Source organism: Panthera leo, chromosome C1 (assembly GCF_018350215.1).
Source record: "Panthera leo isolate Ple1 chromosome C1, P.leo_Ple1_pat1.1, whole genome shotgun sequence".
NCBI classification, from domain to species: Eukaryota; Metazoa; Chordata; class Mammalia; order Carnivora; family Felidae; genus Panthera; species Panthera leo.
Genome location: NC_056686.1, coordinates 123,601,840 through 123,623,898, shown reverse-complemented (window position 1 = coordinate 123,623,898; position 22,059 = coordinate 123,601,840). Strand labels below are relative to the sequence as shown.

Sequence of the window (22,059 nt, the reverse complement as noted above, 5' to 3'; positions counted from 1 at the left end):
CTCCAGACATTGTTCATATTATGTTTGTCAGGAAATGATCATATAAATAAAAATAGAAGATTGGTGTGGAAAGAATATAAATATTGAACACATTTCACACTGCATATCAATCAGTTAACAATGGGGTAGTTTCCTTGCCCTTTGTCATTATTCAATGCAAATTTATGGAATGGAAAAGACATTATAAATTTGTTATGTCATTCGATTACATATTAAAAGGTGTTTTCATTTGAGTTGCAATCCATAAATATTGCATTACTGTATCTTCTAGTCTTCTGTCAAAATACATTTTCCTCGTTAGGCAAGCAGATGCCTTGTCTGTGAAGTTAATCACCTTGGATATGGTCATCAGTTCTGTTCTTTTGTCCAGATTCAGCTCTCTTTTCCTGAACCTTTCAGACACATACTTCTAAAAAATATAATAAAATCCTTTCTTATACTGAGTGTTGTTAGCAACATGTCCAGACTTGGAAAACCTCCTCTTATTATGATTCATTTTGGATAGCAATTAGACCACATTTTATTATATAGCATTAAGACTATTTAATTAAAGATTCCTAAAGACTAGTTTCTTTGTATTATATTATACTTAGACAAAGAACATGCCAAACCTCCAGGGAAGGCTGCTAAATTATTTCTTAATACAGAAGGCCTGTAAAGATTTGTTTCCATCAGATTTTTGGTGAAATGCACCATCTGTTCAGCTAAAGAGCTTCAATTACCAGAGCAGGTAGAAATAGGACCTTCTTTGTTTTCATCAGCTTTTTGTGTCCATCTGACTGTATTTCCAACTTTCCCAAATCTATTATAAATCATCAAATTTCATGTGATAGTGACTCTCTTACATCCCACATACCAAGCTCTCTTGTATATGGGCCTGGGCTTGAGGTAATTGACATCAGTCTGGTCACTGGACAGTTGCTTTGAGTTTATCTGGTTTTATTGTTTGGCATGGGGCCACTGCTTTCCTCTCATGTGGATTTTTCTAAATTCAAGAGAAAATTTTGTTCTCTTCCTTTTTCCTTTCTTTCACCTAACTCTCTTCCCCATTTCCTTTGTTTGGTCCTGTCGCTGAGCCAAACCAAACACTTACAGTGACCCAAATATTCCAGGCTCTTTTGTGCCTTTGTACACACTGTTCCCTCTTTTTGGGTATGCTTTCCTCAAGGTTTTCCATTGGCTAATCCTCCTTTACCTTTTAGGCTTCACCCAAACTGTATCAGTTTTTTTAAAATTTCTTTCTGAAGTAACTAACTCACACAGCAGTAAGTAATTGCTGGTGGCTCCCCTCTTTATATTCTGCTCTCTGAAGGTATGCAACCTGTGCCATTGTTTATGTTGACACACTCTGTGTGCCCCTGTGGAACAGTAGTAAGTTCCTTTTGAGTAGAGACTGAGTCTTTTATCTTGTTGTTTGTACTCTGCAATGTTAAGGCCCAGTAATTAATTACTGGAAGGAAGGAAGAAAGGAAGGAAGGAAGGAAAGAAGGAAGGGAAGAAGGAAGGAAAGAAGGAAGGAAGGAAGGAAGGAAGGAAGGAAGGAAGGAAGAAAGAGAAAGAAAGAAAGAAAGAAAGAAAGAAAGAAAGAAAGAAAGAGAAAGAAAGAAAGGAAGGAAGGAAGGGGGAAGGAAGGAAGGGAGGAAGGAAGGGAGGAAGGAAGGATAGAAGGAAGGGAAGAAGGAAGGGAGGAAGGAAGGAAGGATAGAAGGAAGGAAGGGAGGAAGGAAAGAAGGAAGGGAAGAAGGAAGGAAGGAAGGAAGGAAGGAAGGAAGGGAGGGAGGAAGGATAGAAGGAAGGGGGGGGAAGGATAGAAGGAAGGGAGGGAGGGGGGAAGGATAGAAGGAAGGAAGAAGGAAGGGAGGAAGGGGGAAGGATAGAAGGAAGGAAGGAAGGAAGGAAGGAAGGAAGGGAAGAAGGAAGGAAGGAAGGAAGGGAGGAAAGAAGGAAGGAAGGAAGACAAAAGGAAGGAAGACAGAAGGAAGGAAGGAAGAGAAAGAAAGAGTGAAAGAAAGAAAGAAAGAAAGAGGGAAGGAAGGAAGGAAGGAAGAGAGGAAGGAAAGAAGGAAGGGAAGAAGGAAGGAAAGAAGGAAGGAAGGGAGGAAGGACTGTGTTTGGATGGAAATAAAAGAGAGCTCCTTGCTCTTGGAGATGAAGTATATTAGACATGCTTACTGTCCTATCAGAACTTTACAATTTTATTCGGAAGTTTAAACATGTATGTGGAGTTATGGGAGGAAGCAATATATGCTAAGTCCAACATAGAAGGGAAAAAAGATAAATGGCTATAGAGAAATACAATAAACAGATCAAAGCCCCAGTAGACAAGGAATGGTTTTAAGAGGAGGTGACATTTTAATTCTTTCTTGAGTTTCATTTCTCTTCATTCTTTTTCCTAGTATCACCAGGAGGGCAAAAGAGACAAAAATCCCTCTGGAGAAAAAATAGTTAACTTTTTAATATTGTCAAAAGTAGCAACTCTAGAATAATCTTCCCTATTTCAAATTCTTCCACTGTTTAGTAGCTATGTGACTTTGGGCAAGTTACTTAGGCACTTCAAACAGCAGTTTTTTATTTCATCAAATGGTGATTAAAACTGAGTTATCATAAGAATTAGAGAAAGAAAGAGAGAGAGAGAGAGAGAGAAATAATTTAGGTAACATTCTTACCATGATGGATGGTATATGGTAAGTGCTCAATACGTATTTGCTATTATTATTGCTGTCATTATTAAAGCCCTTTCCCATGAGATGTATCTATTTTTAAGTACATTTGTTTATTGTGCCTTACTACATAAAGCAAACCCGGTTGTGAAAGTAACTATGCAACAAAATCCTTTTAATGTATTTATTAGATTGAACCATATAAAACTCATAGACGAAAAATGGTTAAATATCAGCAGTTTCATACGGTTCAAATTAATATATATGTATTTACACATTTAGAATCTTAGTTCTTGTCTATAAAGCAGAAAGTCTTGAAATGGAAAAATTATACATGAGAAAGTTTATATTCTCATGATCCACTAATTTCAAGCAATACTCAGAATGAAACTATAGTTTGGCAAAGAGATTTGTGAGGTTCACTGGATACAACATTAACTATTGAATAGGTAAGGCTTCAAATGTGGTAAGACCTTCATGCCCAGATCTTATTTTCTAGTCTGGATCACAAACATGGTAAATGAACTGAGTCTCATGTTTTCTTTGTTTTCACAATTGTCCAAACCAGAGATTTAAGCCCAGTGTAGAGAACATAGTTCAAATAAAAGTTATGTGGCACCCATAATATGCCACAGAGACAGCACACCTGTTGAGATGCAAAAATTGGAATGGTCTCATGAGCTATATAGGTTAGGTTCAGTATGTTGCAGGAATACATTTGGATATGGGGATTTTCAGTGATATTTGAACTGATTCTTTAATAAGGATTTGAAGAGCTTCACTAGGGGTAGTGGGAAATTGCATTCTAGAAGGGAATATAATAAGAAGTAGGTTCAGAGGCTGGAAAGCAAAGAGTATACTGCAAGCATAATTCCACGTAGCCATGAATGACTGTGCATATGGAATATGAGGAGGAAAAGGGGGAAATAAGGCCATGGGAAGAAGGAAATATTGCAGATGCCTTGGTTCATGTTCACTCATTGTGCTGTAGGCAGCAAGGATGAGTCTTAGTAAGGTTTTCAACTAAATTCTTGAAACAGTAAGAATGATTGTTTGAAGAAGATTGACCTAATGCAGGTGGGAACCGTGAAGTAACTAACTAGGTAGGAGAACTAGGTAGACCACTTATAGAGAAGTTTAAGAAAAGGAAATGGAGCCTGGTCTAGGTAGGGACAGGACATGGGCCAAGAGTAGAGGAAGGCATCGAAGGGGAGGAATTGGGAACCCTTGGGAAGTGGTAGGAAAGAGGAGACAGTTGAAAAGAGGCTGCAAACCTTTCATTCCAAGTGACGGGTGATGATGATGAGTATCAGTCAGGAAAAGAGACATGACGGTCTACTTGCAGCACAGAGGGACTTAACCCACATAAGCACATACCTGCAAAACAAATGCACATTTCAAGGAGCAGAAGTTGGGGGGCCTCTACGAGCGGCCAAAGTCAAGTTGGGCTTGTGGTCCAGTGTCGGGAGGTTGCTGCTGCTGCCCAAGGTGGAGAAAGACTGTGAGCTGCTGCCAGTGGTGCAGCAGCTGTGCGGCCATGAGAAAGGTGACAGTCAGGGAGTACAGAGTCCCGCCACCTGGGGCAAACTCACAGGGTCTGCACCAGTGTTGGCAGGGGAGAAAAAGCATATGCCTCCTTTTAGCTTCCAGAATGTCATGAGTGCACCTCATTCACAAAACCTGAAAGCTGGCAGTAGAGTCTGAGAAGATGCAGCTCCCAGACTTCATGCTTAACCAGCAGGGAAAGCATAAGAGAGGCTGGCAAGACTGCCCGGGTCCCAGTGGAGAAGACAAGATAAGGTAGAGTGTCTAGGGAGGATATGCTAACTGGCACATGTGCATTAGGTTATGGTGAACCATTGACTTGAGCATGTCTTATGGGCTATTGAAAAGCCAGATGTAGGCTTGGAGATTTAGATTTGGAAATCTGAAGCAAAATAGATATAGATGAGCCTCGAGAGAAAGACAGACACAGAGAGAGCTAGCCGAGAGAGGGACAATGACACCCTGGCCAGGAGATGTGGCCATTTTTGGAGATGTCCGTAGGAAGCAGAGAAGTGTTCAAATAGGAAGGGAGGGCATGTAGTCAGGAAAGCAACAAAGAGGGAAACTTGGAGAAGGAAGAGGTGGCCAATGCAGGTAAATGGCTTAACCCAAAAGACTTTGAAAATGTTATTGAATGTGGTGATTTCACATCTACTGATGATAAGAAACCACTCTAGGCATAGTGGTTAGAACAAAAGTCAGATTAAAGGTAGTTGTTGAGATGGATTTGGTGGGGGAAATGTGAAAGCAGAACATATAAACTACTGGCGGTAGGGGGTAGAGAGACAAGAGGGATGGATAAATTGCAAAAGGAGAGTGGGGAGAAAAGAAGTTTCCACTAGGATAAAGTTTATGTTAACTTATTTGACATTTGATGAAAACAGAAGCTCATGGAAAGAACAAAAAAGCTGCCAAAACGGCAGGTTGAGAGCAAAGGTCCAGAAAATGTGGGGAAGAACAGAATCCAGGGTTCCAGTAGTAGCCCTGGAAGAGAGGGTTCAGAAGCCTCCACGTCTGTCAGTATTCTAATTGGCATTGCCATTGAGATGATCATGAACATAATGAATTCCCCTAGAGAGTATGATGTCCAAGCAAGGACACCAGCAACGTTTTTCATAGAGTGATAATCAGCCACTCCATCTATATAGAAAATCTGGAAATAAGCACCACCAAAAACCCTACCAGTCAATGTGGATACAAATTTCCTCTTCCGTATTGATGTGCTCCCTGCCTCAGTAGCTACCCTCATTAACTGTTGCGTGATAATGACAACTTCTGTTGCAGGCTGTGGTTGCAGGCCACACTCAAACATAAAAAGAATGTTGACATTTGATTTATACAACTTTACTAATCAATTTCTTGGCTGGAGAAAAACTGCAATATCATTTTAGAGCCCCTATTATAGCCTAACAAGAGAGAGATAATTAAGTCCTAAGGGACCCATGTTGTAGCCGGGTATTGCAGAAGGGGCCCTTTCCTCCTTCTTCCCAAGCTGGGAGAAATGTCTGCACTTCACAATTAAGCCTGCTTCTCTTCTTTGTCTGGGGGAGGCAAGATCCTCGGAAGAAAGGCAGATGTGCTGCTTATTACTTGGTTTTTGACGTTCATTTAGTGTAGGTTTTTAGTCTTTGTCAAAATGACAATAAATGCATGGATTGACAGGAAGCAGAGGGCTGCAGAGTTTCTTTTGTCTATATGCAGGGAGCAGGAAAAGGACTTTTGGCCATAGATTGAACATTCCAAGGCAGCACAGCTTTAAGATACAAAGTAGTTAACACTGTGTATATCTATGCATGGTGTCATGGTATTTTCCAGTAGTTTAATCAACATAGTACACAGTTAATCCTTGAAGAACAGGGGTTTGAACTGCATGGGTCCACTCACACATGGGTTAATTTCCATACAGTACTGTAACTTTCTTCCTTGTGATTTCCTTAATAACATTCTTTTCTCTAGCTTACTTTAAGAATACAGTACAGAACGCATACAACATACAAAATATGTGTTAATTTACTTTTTTTTGTTGTTATTGGTAAGGCTTGTGGTCAACAGCAGGCTATTAGTAGTTAAATTATGCAGGATCAAAAGCTGTATGTGTATTCTCCACTACATTGGAGGGTCCGTGCCCCTAGATGTGTTGCTCAAAGGTGAACTGTATTACAGCTCATCAATTATATTTCAAAAATCTTATCACTTGGCAGATTTTGAGTATCTTTGCTTAGTTTACTTTTTTTCTTTTATAATAAATCTGAAAATTGTGCTTCTTTCTCTGGTGATTTTACTTATCAAAGTAAATTTATTTTTTGAAGTTAGTGTCATTATATAGGTTCTCTGCCCTTTCCTCCCAACTAACCTTGCTTTCATTTTGTAGCATTGAAAATTCAAGGACAAATGGACACTATTTTAGCCCAAAGTCATTGTATTTTTCAACATCCATTTTATTGTGCAGGAATGTGTGATAATAGTGTTATATAAAAACTTGTATTCCATGATAAGAAACATTTGAAAACAATTGACTTTTATTTAATGTCAAACTCGTGGTTGGGGAATTTTGCAGTTATTGGTATAAGTTTTATTAGAGCAGTTTTTTTTTCTTAGCAAAAGATATTCTGATGTGGTTATTCTTTATTTTCTCATAGACATCAAGGGCCAAGAAGGGCATACTCTAAATACTGGGGAAAACCTAAACATCCTAAATTGTTGGGAAAAATACACATGTACAAGGAACATAAGGAGACAAATGCTCAAATTATGAATATGTGCCCATTGGGGGAGCATTACCTAGAGGTCCTGGTTGACATTATGTGAAGGGCAGTTATTAAGCTCCTATGAATCAATGAACATAACTTTAAATGTATGTAATTCAGTTGGAAGAGCCTTAACTGATTTGTATTAACAATGATTTAAAATGCTTTGCATTTTTAAAATTCATTTGTTTATTTATTTTGAGAGAGTGTGTGCACACACGAGCTAGGGAGGGGCAGAGAGAGAGAGAGAGAGAGAGAGAGAGAGAGAGAATTCCAAGCAGACTCCATGCTGTCAACACAGAGCCCAATATGAGACTCAATCTCATGAAACATGGGATCGTGACCTGAGCCAAAATCAGAAGTTGGACGCTTAACTGACTGAGCCACCCACATGCTCCTAAAGTGCTTTGCATTTGATTAAAATGCCAACACTTGTATAAAACTAAAATGGAATACCCTTATTTTCAGTAGACATATAGACTAGTATGCATGCACTGAAGTATATTTCTCATTAAGCGAACTCACAATACGCAATTTAAAAATTGCAAACACAAGCAGTAGTTACATTTGAAAATCCCTTCTCCATCAAGCCAAATCCTGCTCCTTTGCCAAAGTGTAGGATGGATCAGTACCTCAAGAGAGGTAGCCTCTTATATCTCTAAACCTCCCTAGCATTTTCTTCTGGCACTGATGCTGCTGTAGGGTAATTGTTGACCTGCCTATCTCCCACACTTGGCAGTTTTTCTTTATTTGAGTTTCTAGTAATAGCACAAAGCACACAGTAAGCATGATTATCAAATAAAGGAACAGATAAGTGAATGAATGAGTGATTGAATAAATGAATGAGTATTCATATCACAAGTGTTATTTTTAAGTTTTCTGCATTTGGAATTAAAATTAGATTCATCTAAATATACTTTTCCCTTTAGTTTTCAACATTGTATATACCCCAAATGATGTAACTCCACAGTTTAGGGAAGTTCCACCTACCCAGGATCAACTGGTACTCCACTACGTGATTTGGGTAACAGAAGAAGACATGGGATACACTGGAGCCTTTAACAAGCTAACAAATTAGTTGTAAAACTAAAAAACCTGGACATGAAATTGTTTTAATGATATTTAACAGTGCCAGCTAGTATATGAGTAAGTGTTTTGGGAGGACATGAGAGTAAGACATAGATTCTCATAGGTTAATGTGAAAGGACATGCTTGTAAAAGATACAGATTCCTGGCTTCCACTCCCAGAGATTCTGATTTACTAGGTCTCAGTTGAACCTGGTAATCTGAACTGCTAATGAGAACCTTTGGTGATTTTCTGCAGAGTGTTCCAGAAAAAATATTTTTCAATGGACTAAGGAGAGACTTCTATGGGCTAGAGTTGTCAGGGAAAAAGGAGGTGAGACTTAGACTGGAGCCTGAAAGATGCTTGGATAGGCAAGGAGGGGAAGGAGGGAATCCTTTTCTTATGGTAATTGACAGAAATGTCCTCTATCCAAATAAGAGATGATTATGATGATTGACAAAATGCATTTTTGTGATATCCCACAATTTACTCTGGGAAATAATATGGATAGCATATTACTCTGATGCTTCCTTTTTTCTTTTTTTTTTAAATCTAACATAGAAGCAGACTTTAAATTGACTTCTTTTCCCCAGTTTTCACTTTTACTGGTTAAATCTTGACACATTTCTACACTTCAGAGTTTCTAAGGATCAAGCATGCCTGTTACTGCCATATCGTGGATGGTGATGATATTTTAAACAAGGACTATTGGATGAGCAGTAGTAAAACATTAGATATCTCCCTCCACTGACACCACTGAGAAAGTATGTCTTTCATTTTCATTGCCAGTAAAATTTGGAAGGTTACAAAAGTTTTGTGCCAGTGCAGGCAGTTTTTCCATGTTGACAGATATTTACTATAAAATAAGCTGCATCAAAAACATGACTATCCACTGTCACAGTGAAGCTTAATAGTGTGTTCTTCAAAGCAAGGCAGACTTTGAAGGTGTTTGTTTGAAGATTCTTCGATCAGAGGGAACACGTTTGTGAACAGTTCAGAAGGCTCAGAGAGACTAATTGCATAGGCTGGCAATCAATTTGGCATGAATGAAAGAAGGGTGACAATCAATATCTAGCTGGGAAGTGAGAGAAGTTTCAGCAGTGACAGCTCAGTTGCCCAGCAGAGGGAGATAAGTAATACCCAATAAGAAAGGGCCAAGAAGACCACTGCTTCCTGCCTTTCTTGTATTTGGACACTGAGTCACCTAGAAAAAACTTTGTGTAGTTACACAGGCAGAGTAGACAGTCACTGAGACGTAGTTCCATATATGTCTTCAGTTCTGAAAATACAAGTATGGAAGCCATTATGTTAGCACCAATAACTGGTTCTCTTCTCCTTGCTGGGTTCTCACAAAACTAAATTTATCACCAGCCCTAGCAGTTATTTGGTCCATGTGACTAGTTCTGGCCAATAGCCTTCAAACTGAAGTGAAGTTCTGGAATGAGGCAATAAAAATCCCTATAACATTCTCCAGTTTCTCTTTTCCCAGCAATGATGAAAGTTTCATGCTGAGAAGGTTAGAGAAGCCAGAATACTTAAGTTATTCCACTGACAGGGATCTAACCAGGACACTTTTTGCAATAAAAAGGGTGCTATTACTAATTATACCGGTATAATAGACATCAACTGGACTGTCCTGGGAAACCAGGACATAGAACCTCTCTATTCCAGGAGAATAGTTGACTGCTAAGGTGATCAGACCTTGGATCAATAAGAAATTTAGTTATTTTTTAGTCAATGAGCTATTGGGATTGTTTGTTATTAGAGCATAACCTATTGTATCATGACCAATACAGTAAGTTATTCTTCAAACCAGTTGTCTGAAACTTGGAGAGAAGTGCTATATCTCTCTATACTTTTTGGAAAAAGGCAATAAAGGTGGGTGCCTCCATAAAGTATTAGCTCGATCGGCTGATAATCCCAAGGAGCCTGTTCTTTGCCTTTCTAATACCACTGCCGAAGGATCTCTATTTCAAAGGGCCTTGACTTCTAAAAGAACTATCTTTATAAACCACAATGAAAACAAGTGCCAATTTATATAGCATTTTACATTTTGTTTCATTGAATCCTCCTAACATCTCTCTGAGGTAAGTAGAGCTGGCATGAAATATCCATTTTGCAAATAAGGAAACTGAGGCTTAGAAAATGTGATTTTTCTGGGGCGCCTGGGTGACTCATTCAGTTGAGCATCCAACTCTTGATTTCAACTCAGTTCATGATCCCAAGGTTGTAGGATTGAGCCTCATGTCAGACCCCATACTGAGCACAGTGCCTGCTTAGGATTCTTTCTCTCTTTCTCTCTCCCTCTGCCTCTCTCTCCCACTTTCTCTCTCTCTCTCTCTCTCTCTCTCTCTCAGAAAGAAAGAAAGAAAGAAAGAAAGAAAGAAAGAAAGAAAGAAAAGAAAGAGAAAGGGAAAGTTATTTGTTCTAAGTTATATTGCTGATAAGAATATCTACCCCCACACCCATTTTTGCCACTTTAGGGAGTGCCAGGGACTGAGATATACTGACTATATTGTGGCCACAGGGGTTGAGGTTGGGAGAGGATTTGATAACACCACTTCTCTGGATGTGCTATGGTTTTGCCCTATCTACTTGCTTAAGAGAAACCACTCTGAAATATTGTGGATCAAACGCCACAAGAACTATGTGATTTAAATAGCAGGCCCAGTGAAAATGCCCTATGGACATTCATGAGGATACAGAAGCCAGTTTTATGGATTCATAATGCACTTCTTTGCCAAAATTATACTTTTATTTTTCCAGAAAATTTAATGCTATAGTTCGATCCCAAATAGGGCCAACTGGATTTTCCTGATCTTCTCCTACATACCAAAAAAAAAAAAAAAAAAAGTCACAGATTAGCACCTTTTACTTACTGTGCCTTGTACATTATTAAAATCCGGTGTCACTGTTGATTTAACCTCCCTAAGCTTTAATGACTTAACACTTGTCAAGGTCCCCCCCCCAATAAAAAGCCTTTAAGATATGGAAAATGAAAATCAAATTCAAGATGAGTTTGCCAATGAGAATCAAGTCCAATCATTTCATTCAAGTATTTAATTTTCTCTGGGTCATATCCCAAACAGGTCTGAACTGTGAGAGAAGAGAGTATCATATGTTTGATGTATTCTTTGGGGTTATAACTATCTGCTGAGGAGCCAATTACAACTATGGAGAAATGCATAACTTGTCTGAAGCATAGTGAACTTCATCTTGAGTAACACCATTATATTGCTATATTTAAAGTTTCAAAAGTTTAATAATGAATATTAAGAAAGAAATCTTGATTGTCCAGTTCACATTATTCCTTGACTAAGACAAAATTAGAAAATTCTCATTTTAAGAAATGGAAAAATGATGTTCCAAGTTGATACATGAGTTTTCTAGAACAGAATAGTCTCTAATTAAAATTCAGTATTTTTTCTTATGATATATTCAAGTATTTTTTATTATTCATATCAACATAGCTAAAAAGAATAAATAGTGAAGGCCAACTATAAATTGAATTGAACTGTCTGCTATCTTCAAAGTTCCCCTAACATTTGAATGCTGAACTATAAAGATCTATCCCTCAAGTAATACATTTATATTAAAACTACTTATCTTGGCAATTCAAAGTGCTTTCTGAGTTGTATCAGACTCAAAGAACATTCCTGCTTTGGATTACTCGAGAAAATTTTAAAAAGAACTAAATCTGGGTTTGTTTATGAAACTTCATTATACAAGGATAGCTTTAGAAGTTTACTAACTTCTTGATCTCATGAGACTGGACATGGGTGGTTATATTGACCATTAATTATTTTGTATTAATAAGACATCATCATAATAGTTAATAATTATTGCATTAATTAAAACCTCCACTCAATTAAGGGAAGTAACCCATTTTACAGACCTCTCAAGGATTCTTGGTATATAGTACAAACCCTACCTTCAAAGTGTTAACCAGTGTTAACCATAGTGAAAGCTGGTGTGCTACACTTCTTTCTGGCACTCACACCCATGGGAGTCTCTCTCTTTTTCTCTCTGGATGAATATGAACTCTACAGTCACATGAATCCATAAATGCAACTTTGTTTTGCCACCAGTGAGCAAAAACACTTGAGATTTACCTGTTAACATTCAGGGGATTCCCTTCAACTCCACGTGGAAAATGGGGCTTCTCCCCTGAATGGCATCTCTGCTCCCCTGCCTTCTCCATGTCTGCCATTCAGCAAGCTCCCAGTGCAGGATCAGCACAAGCCTGCCTAGGAGAAAATTTATGGTGCTTTCTGCTTACATACAGATGGCCCTGAAGAGAATATGATGCAGTAATTCAAATTGGACCAGCACCTTTCGATCTGTTTATGAATGGTGTTGCATCCCCACGAGTGAATTAGAGCACTGTGGTTTCTGGGCAACAGTATTATTCTTGCAAAATTTGTGCTGAATTAAAAATATATATCATCTAAAAAAAAAAAATATATATATATATATCATCTAGGAAAGAAAGAAGAGATTCTGGCCCTCCGACATTTATCCAGAGTGAGCTTCAGTTTCTGTGAAGTTTTCAGTTATTTTCGCTGTAGATTTACTGTTCCTAACTATTGCAGTGGGGATCAGCAGAGACTAGGTTAAGAACATTAAAGTCACAGTGGACCTGGGGATTGTCCATGCCTACATGCTTAGATATGCTAGCTTCTAAGTGAGGAAACTCTCATTTTCTGAGGAAACAAGTTGGTTCAGTTGAGCAGAACCCTATACTAAACCAGCAAAATTTCCACATGAATGGTTTCCTCTTGGAATTGAAAATTAGTAGGCTTTTCTTTCCACTCCTAAACTTGAAGAAAGCTTTGTACTGCAATTAAAATGGGGAGGTAAAATGGCTTGTTGATCAAAGCAATGGAAGTGGAATGAGAAAAAGAAATTGAAAGCAAGTGATATGGGAGGTCATGCAAAATATGTTTTTCATTTAGATAATTCTACCCTCTCTGCCCCAGAAGCAGAACACTGGACTGTCTGTGCAGAGGTTAGTCAGCCAGGAGTCTGATGGTGTTAAAGGATGTCCAGGCTGGGGACTGAATCTAGAACCCTGGCCTCATTAAGGTACTGTTCTAGCCATCTAAGCTAATTAGCTTAGCTTAGTTTAGCCTAATACTGACAGTAGACTGCACATTCAGTGTTACAGAAAGAGCAGGGAGTTATTTCTGAGAGATAGCTAGTTTGTTTTACTAATGACCAGGAGCTGGACATTTTAGCCCCAAATGTCAGTGTAAGACTTACCCTCCAGTCTTGCTGGCTCCTCTCATTTGTCTACTTCTCTCTGACCACTCAGATTTACATATTGGTCTGTTTGCAAATCAAAAGGAGCCAAGGGATGGATGAGTGAAGAAACACTTAGATTCATTCATTTATTTAAAAAGAATTTATGGACTACCTATCCCGTAACAGTAGCTATGCTGAGTTGCTAGAGATAAAGTAAGCAACAAGGCAGAGCCACTGACCTCAAAAAACTCGGATTTTGTTAATAAGGCAGAAATGAATTGATTATGACCTTGCAACCTCTCACATAAGAGACAGTGAGAGAATATTGAGTAATTTCATTGTTTATTTCATTATTAATGTGTTATGTGATTAATCTGCAAGTACCCATTAAAATATTTCTTGAAATATGACTCAGTTCAGCTTTCAGTTGAAAGAGTCCCATCAGTTATCAGTTTGAGTTGGGGAGAGTGGCTTCTTGTTCTGCATTTATTTTGTTCTATTTCTGTCAAAAACTAACCTGTGCTAAACTGAATATCTGATCAGAGGAGTCACAAAAGAACATTTCAGTCTAATGTTCTGCTCAGTATCTAGCGCTTCATGAGGCAAAAACTCCTACATTTATACCTATGGTATCTGAAATACACTGTTGACAAATGAATTTAGTTTTTTTTCTCTGATGTGTATAGAACTTAACTTTTTAAAAATAGTTCTCTTAATATACATTAAAGCTTAAAACATGTCAACAAATGCAGTTAAGGTCTATGTATTTTTCATTGACTGCCACTTGACCAGTATTTAGGAGAAGAAAGAACTTAGTCACAGATTAGACACCCCCCCCCCAAAAAAAAAAAGAAAAAAGAGCTAAAAGACAATGATTAAGGGTGATGCTAAGCCAATCAACAGTTTGTAAAAATAGAAAGAAAAGAAAAGAAAAATAGAAAATCTCTGCCCACATCTGGCCTGGGAAAAGAAATTTGCTTATTTTTAGCCACATTTGGAAAAACAGATAGTGGAAGTATTTTATGTAAAGGCTGGTAATGCACACCCTCACGCATCAGCTATCAAAATAATAGGATAAAGTAAAATACCATTGGACCTCAAACGACAATGAATGGTGCTTCACAGTCTTTGATTTTCAGGAAAATGAAGAGAGATGTTTGCTAAATGAGAATTAAAAGAAAGAAGATGTCATCAGGGAATAAATAATCGTATCTTCTCATCAGGTTCAAACTATTTTCTCTATGACCAGATTCATAAAGGTTATGAAAAGATGAGACAAGTTAATTTTTTACCAAAGGTTGGGTTGGGTCCCTGCAACTCTGTTCCAAGATATGGCTTGGAAATGTAATTGGTTTCAATTAATCATGAAGTAGTGCCAGAAAATGATGTTCACAGTGTTACTGTGGGTCTTGGCTGCTTGAGAATCTAACAGCTTCCTGCCTGCCTCTTTCTCTTTTCTTTTTTCTCAACATAAAGCCAAGAAAAATGGGGGAAGGTGAATAGATGTTTTTCTTTTTGATCTAGCAACTTCTGTATGGAACTTTTAATTATACAGAAGAGATAATTCAGCAAGATATGCACTGACAGAGGTATATTTCAACTTATTAAAAGAAGACAAGATTTAATTTTAACTGAATCTAACAAACTTGAGACACATTTTAAACCAAATATTTATAAATGAATGAAATATGGATTGAAATAAGAAAGACCTGCAGCCTCTGTACTGAGGTAGAGAAAATAGACTGATATTTAGGATGCTGGGGGCCAGTCCCTGATCTATCATACACAAGCTGCCTGATCTTGAGCAACTCCTCACCATTATCATTACTTTTTTTGTTTATGATAGATTTGACAAACATCATGGAAAATCTGCTACCATTTGAGAGATAATTTGTTTTTTTCATACAGTGAAATAGAATATTAGAAATTGGCTCTGATCACTTAATATTTCAGAATCTGTGCTTTCTTCACCCCTATATCTTTTTCTTTCTTTTTTTTTTTTTTTTTTTTGGTAAATAAATTCAGTTTGTCTCTTCTACAAGATCGTGAGCACTCTCAGAGCTTAAGGTCAGAAATGGTGTTTTTGCCTTTTTGGGCTCAGCACCCAATAGATGTTCACCATGGTAACTCTTGATTAGAAGTTAAGACTCTTCTTCATTTAAAATCATTTCCTGTATGTAAATAAGATCTAGTGGAAAGAAGCCGCTCTTTGATATTCAGGCAAAATGGCTTCATCCTAACCTACCCAGCTAGCTGTGATCCTGTCAGTTAGCCTTTAACCTTTCTGTGTCTCTGCTTCTCATCCACCACAGTGTAGTAGTGATGTAGTGATCTTTTAAAAGTACATTGTAATGATTAGTAGATGAGAGTTCTTCAACAAGTTGAAAGTACTGTTTAATTTTGATGTTATCATTAATAATGTAAGACTTGTGAAAATACAGGGAGCCAGACTTTGCTCTCCTGTTTGGATGCACAAAGAGATGGCTTATATAAATATAGTCACAAATCATTCTTTGAGCGCTCATAATCAATGTCCACTGTCTTCTAAAATTTTGAGTGGATCTTGATGGCATACCCTGTAAAGGCAGAATTTCTCCAATTATAACCTAGACTTGAACTGGCCCAGTTCATCTGAAGTTTCCTCACTCTGCCACTAAGTAGTTTTATGCCATATTAGAAAGTTTGGCATTTGGAACTGTACTCCTTTGTTTACTGTAATGGTCTTGCCACTTCATGAATTCAGTCGCCTCCTGGAGCCCTTAATTTGTCTTGCCAGAAGCTTTTAGTGAGAGAAAGAAGCTGGATGAGCCTGCTTTTCCTCAGGTCTTTTAAACTAGTATCATACTGAGTCACTGAAATACAGTCTTCAGGATGGGACTGATAGAAACAGCCAACTCAGGTTCTGGGCAAGAGAGCACTCACTGTGTTCAGAGCATCCTGCTCAGGTGTCTTCCCCTAAGAGTATCGTCCATGTATCCTCACAGATGGGCCCCAGAGACAAGGTCATCCAAACACAGTTTGAATATACATGATCAATGCCTGGCACAGAGTAACTACTTAATACTTTTTAAAAATGCATTAACAAAGGATTCATATAGCAACTGTCTACTGAGTACCCACTTTATCTGTAGTTGGGGGGAGACACATAAGAAATCTATGACATGGTTTTATACCAAATATTGTAATTAATTTCAGAAGAAAGAACATGCATATAATTTGAGCATTAAAGTGGGGAGTTTTTGAATGATAGAATGAGTGATGTAAAGCATAAGGCTGTAAAAATTCAAGGAAATGCGGAGGGAGGCCGTGAAGATGTTTCTTTGGTAGTGAAATTGAAGTAGATTTTGAAAGATGGATGGAAATGAGAAGATGCAGGGTTTGCCATTTCAAGGAGTAACAACATGAGACAGTGTCTCAAAGTGGAAATGGAAATGTGTTGTTTTTTTTTTTTTACTGTTTACTTTTGGGCAATGGGGAATGGGTATTGGAAGTAGGAATGTAAGACAATATAGGATTATAACATACAATATAAGTTACATTATAACCCATAGAAATACTAATTAATGTGCACTAGGCTGTATGTGTAGATGTTTATTATTTGAAAGAATAAAAAATCTGAAGTAATTTAAGTTCCATCAGTAGAGGAATGGTTAAATAATGTATGGTGCATTCGCATCATGAAATACCAGAAAGTACCTGAAAAGAATAGATCTTTGTGTGCTGACACAGACCTCCCTGGAAAGATGTAACAGTTTGTTAACAGCGAAGATGCATTCATGTAATATTCGTCACCAACTTTGAAAATTGATTTAAGAAAAAGTGGTATTTCAGGAAGATTAATGTGGTGACATTGTGTCAAATGAAAGGGGAGTGATTGAAAGTGAAGAGGGATAGTGGGAGATGTTTGCATGAGTACAAATGCAGGAAGCCAGTGATAGGGACCTGAATGGTAAAGACAAAGAGAACTCAGAGACATTCTTAATTTTAAAGGACTTCATGACAGATTCCTAATGGAGGGTATGAAGGAGAGAGAAGAGAAAAGAGATTTCCAGGTATAAGCTTATACTGGAACTATACTGAAGAAATATTTCTACTAACTGGAATAGCCCCATGTTAATCAAACCATCTCTAAAGAAAGTCTTTATTTTGTCTGTTTGTTTCTCAGGATGGAAGAAACAGTGCGAAATCTATTGCAGAGTCAAGGGCCTCCAGAGCAGAAAAAAGAAGAAACTGTTAATATAATGGTCTATCAGGTACACCACGTTTCTCACTCTTGGCTGGGCACCAGTTGGCTTGTTTTTCTTGTATTTCTCTAACTCTGTCCTCCCTGACCCAGAGATAAATAAACAAGTGTGGTCCAGACCCAGGTGCTGGGAACCATACAGTCACCTCTGCTTAAGGAATCACATACATGTTTATTTAACTCCTTCATATCTTGGACTCTGTGAAACAAATTGTAGATTGGGTCATAGGAAGCTGCAAAAAGTAAGTTTATAGTGAAACAGAGAAACCTATAAAAGTACCATAGTACTTGGGGTACCAGGGTGGCCCAGTCAATTTAAGCATCTGACTCTTGATTTAGGCTCAGGTCATAATCTCACAGTTTGTGAGGTCAAGCCACGCATCAGTCTGCATGCTGACGGTGCACAGCCTGCTTGGGATTTCACTGTCTCTACCTTTACCCCATCTGTGTTCTCTCTCTCTCTCTCTCGAAATAATTAAATAAAAAGTACCTCAGTGTATACTTCATGGTCAGGGTGATAACAGAGGTATCTGTAGCATTCTCTGGGAATATGGAGGGGAGTGACTCATCCTGTCTGGGAAGTTAAGTGCCATACCTCCAAGAAGGTATGACACTTGGTATATTTCAGAGTTATGACACTTAGGGACCTGAGAGAGAGAGAACAGGAGGAAGGATGTTACCAACAGCAGGGTAGCCTAGAGAAAGGTACAGTAGTGTGAATTTGCATGGCAGGCTCAAGAAGAATAAGAAGTTCAAAGTAAGTAAATAATGGCCTGATGAGATAAAAATCTTGATGGTGAGACTGGGGGTACTTGGAAGAGCTGGATGAGGTCATGCTTGTATGTTGTGCTCATGGGTGTGGCCTTGCACCTTGGGCACTGTAGACTCAGAAGAGGTCCAAGTTGGTAAGTGGTAGACAAAGTGGCCAGTCACTGTCTTCTGATCATCCTCATTCCATGGTTCTGTAACACAGCAAAGCAGCCAGCATGGTAAGAAGGGCTTCCGATCTGAGCACGACCCAAGTTGGCCACACAGATGAGACGGCTCTGGCAAGGTGGGAAAGGGAAATACAGCAGAAAGAGCACAGGCACCCGACATAGAGAAATTGAAGACTTTTACTGGAAATCACTTAAAATCACAAATAGAGACCTGCTATCCATTGTACAACTAAGCATAGGGAGCCCCAACAGCTAAATAAGGCAAGGAAATGGGCAGAAACTTGGGGGTAAGCACTGGGCAACCCTAGATTTTTTTCTGACTAAAAAGCAAGAGTGTCTGGGGAGGCACTCATGGAAACCTGTCTGGTAAAGATCATGTCACATGATTTTCCCTCAGTGTATGGATTCAGGGGTCTACAACCCAACTTGTTATGAAGAAGATCAGAAGGGACCAGATAATAAACGTTATAGTATTACACGAAGTTAAGAAATCTAGGCATGGGTAGCCTTAACAAGTGTGTGCACTAAGTAGTTGACTCTTGAAGCATACAAGGCTACTTTATGATAAGGGGAACATCTGTTCTCTAGCTCCAGGGACAACAGTGCAAGCCATTGACTTAAGCTACCAGAGAAGAGATGAAAGTTAGCTCCAAAAAAACAGGAAAAAAATATCACTAACGTCCATTTCTAGGGAAAGGGTTTAGATTCTTCTCGAGGGGTGGTCTTTACACAAGGAATGCCTGCCCAGCTCTTCCTGATGTGTGGTCACCCGAAGTTAGGATAAGGATTTAAGTCCTCCTCGCTCTAAAGTTTTCCCAAGTATTAGTTGTGCTTTGGTAGAAAATGGAGGTACAAGTAAAACAGGACTTGGTTCTGCATTAAGTGGTTCTGTGCAACCTAAAAGAATCTGAAACATAAGTCATTTGTTCCTCCTCAAGGTAACACCAGGCTTTAGTTAGAGCTAAATAATTCAGTGTTGCTCTTATGCTTTTCCAGATCTCCTCATTATGGGGCACTTAGCATCAGAATTCATTTTGTGAAACTGGAAGCTACTTAGAAAAACAGATACAGTTTTAAAAATGTTATTTAAAACGATTTCCTCTCTATAACCCAGTCTGCTGGATTTGAGAAATTAGCTCCTCTCTCTTGGGAGGAGACAGTTACTAAGTCGAATTCATGCAACATGGAAGGGATTTTCTAGTTATTGCTCTAATTGGCCTGTGGCTCATTGTCTGGAAAATGGGAGAGAGACATGGGCTGTATGTTCCATAAAAGTCACTTATACATTCAAGAGATATCTATTGAGCTTGTAGTATGTACCAGGCACAACCTTGTTCTCTGAGGGTTCTAGGAACAGAATGAAGAGAAGAGAAAGAAGAGTGTTGCTGGTTGGCACTGAGTCCCAAGAAGGTCCTTGTCATGTCACTGATTCTAGTCTAAATATGGCTGAGGGGCCCAAAGAGGGTGTGCAAGATGTGTATGGCGGTCTCAGTAGAGCACACAGTTAACACCTCCTTGTTTTAGGTAAGAGTTGGAAAATCTATTACTTCATAATCTGGGGTGTTATTAGCACACCTGACTCAGATTTTCCAACTGTGAGAATTCTCTGACAGGAGCTGGAGGCCCAGGAAAAGCTAAAGCCCATGGGAAAGCTGGAGTTTGGTTCATTTTCTATCGTGGAAGTGTTTATTCTGAGGCTTTTATCACTGAGTTAATATAATAATAGCAGAATAATAGCTTCCTGTGTTCCAGACCCATGGTAATTGCTTTGCATGCATTAAAGGGTGGTCATATTTTGTTCTAGGGGTGTGTTCCTGGAGACCTCTCATAATTTGTTACTTGTATTGTTTCTAACTTGCATAATTCAACATGGGTTCCCACAAAGGACAAGTGGGTGTTTCTGTTCAGCAGCTGAAGCAGACCCACCATGTGGCAGCCAGTTGTTCACAGTTTACCAGCTTTACCATTGTGTAATCCTTGACTCATTTTTTTTTCAATATATGAAATTTATTATCAAATTGGTTTCCATACAACCCCCAGTGGTCATCCCATCAGGTACCCTCCTCAATACCCATCACCCACCCTCCCTTTCCTCCCACCCCCCATCAACCCTCAGTTTGTTCACAGTTTTTTTTTTTTTCTTTTTTTTTTTTTTTTTTTTTTTAACGTTTACTTATTTTTTGAGACAGAGAGAGACAGAGCATGAGTGGGGGAGGGTCAGAGAGAGAGAGACACAGAATCCGAAACAGGCTCCAGGCTCTGAGCTGTCAGCACAGAGCCCGACGCGGGGCTCGAACTCACGGACCGTGAGACCATGACCTGAGCCGAAGTCGGACGTTTAACCGACTGAGCCACCCAGGCGCCCCTGTTCACAGTTTTTAAGCCTTCACTCATTTTTAATTTGGAGAATTGTCATGGTTTCAAGGTTTGTGCATGAAGTGACATTAGTAAAGTTTTTATGTGCCTAGTTTCACATGCGCCTAACTCAGAGTCCCATTAAACGTAACTAGACTGGAGCGCATTCATTCCCCCAACAGTTGTGTCACTATTGCTATCTTATAGATAGGACATAGGCCTAGAGAGCTGAGCACTTGCCCAAAGATGCACAGCATGAAATAGCCTAGAAGCGCCTTGACTCCTAATCGGTCTGTCTCCATGCCCTTGGCTCTTCACAAGGAGTTCCAGAGAGATTACATATGGGGCCCAAGTTACCCAGCTCATTGTTGGAATCTGAATCTAGGTCTTTCCCTTTTTTATTCAGAGCTCTCTCTTTTTGTTCATTTGCCCATTCATTCAAATGACAGGTACGCATTTACTTTTTATCTAAGTGTTTTTGTTTCCTACTTCAGCTATTATAAACTTAGTGGCTTAAAACCACACAAATTTATTCTCTTATAATTCTGGAGGTCAAAAGTCTATACTCGTGGTGCTGGAAGGATAACATTCTTTCTTGATGCCTCAAGACAGAATTGATTCCTTAGTTTTTCCAGATTCTAGCAGTCCTTGGTTTATGGTTTTTAACTCCACCTTCAAACTAGGCTACTCCAAACTCTGGTTGCATTGTTGTGTTTCCTTTTTCTGAGTTTGACCCTCCTCCCTTCCTCCCTCTTACAGAGATCCTGTGATTACGTGGGGCACATCCAGGATTATCTCTCCATCTCACGATCCTTCATTTAATCACATCTATAAAGTCCTTCTTGCCACATGAGGTGCCATTGCCACAGATTTTAGGGACTGAGTTGTGGACATCTCTGGTGGGGGGGCAGAGGCATTGTCTGTCTGTCACACTAAGTAACATTAACCCAGCAGGCTGGAAGTTCCTAGCCAACAGCAAGCTAAGTGCTGGAAATACAAAGATGCCTGCCTCACAGAGGCCTTTTCCTGGAAAGCTTGATTTATAAGATGCTGGAGAGTAGGGAGGGAGGGAGGGCAAATAATGAAATACATGCAACAGTGTGATAGGGGCCAAAAGAGCAGCCTGCGTAGATGGGTTCTGGGAACACACAGGAAGATGCCACCAAACTTACCACACTGCTCTTCCTGGAGGTGCTTCCTCCTGACTAGGACTTATGTTTAATAATCTGTTTTCCCTTTGTTTGTTTGTTTGTTTGTTTGT

General features: G+C 38.9%; 1 protein-coding gene across 1 annotated transcript in view; it reads left to right on the top strand.

Annotated features, from left to right (window-relative positions):
- Window positions 1-22,059, top strand: part of NCKAP5 (NCK associated protein 5) — a 729,314-nt gene that overhangs the window by 396,018 nt on the left and 311,237 nt on the right. Inside the window, exon 5 of the mRNA XM_042948658.1 lies at window positions 17,428-17,515. Coding sequence (XP_042804592.1) covers window positions 17,428-17,515 — 88 coding nt within the window. The remainder of the gene's footprint in view (window positions 1-17,427; window positions 17,516-22,059) is intronic.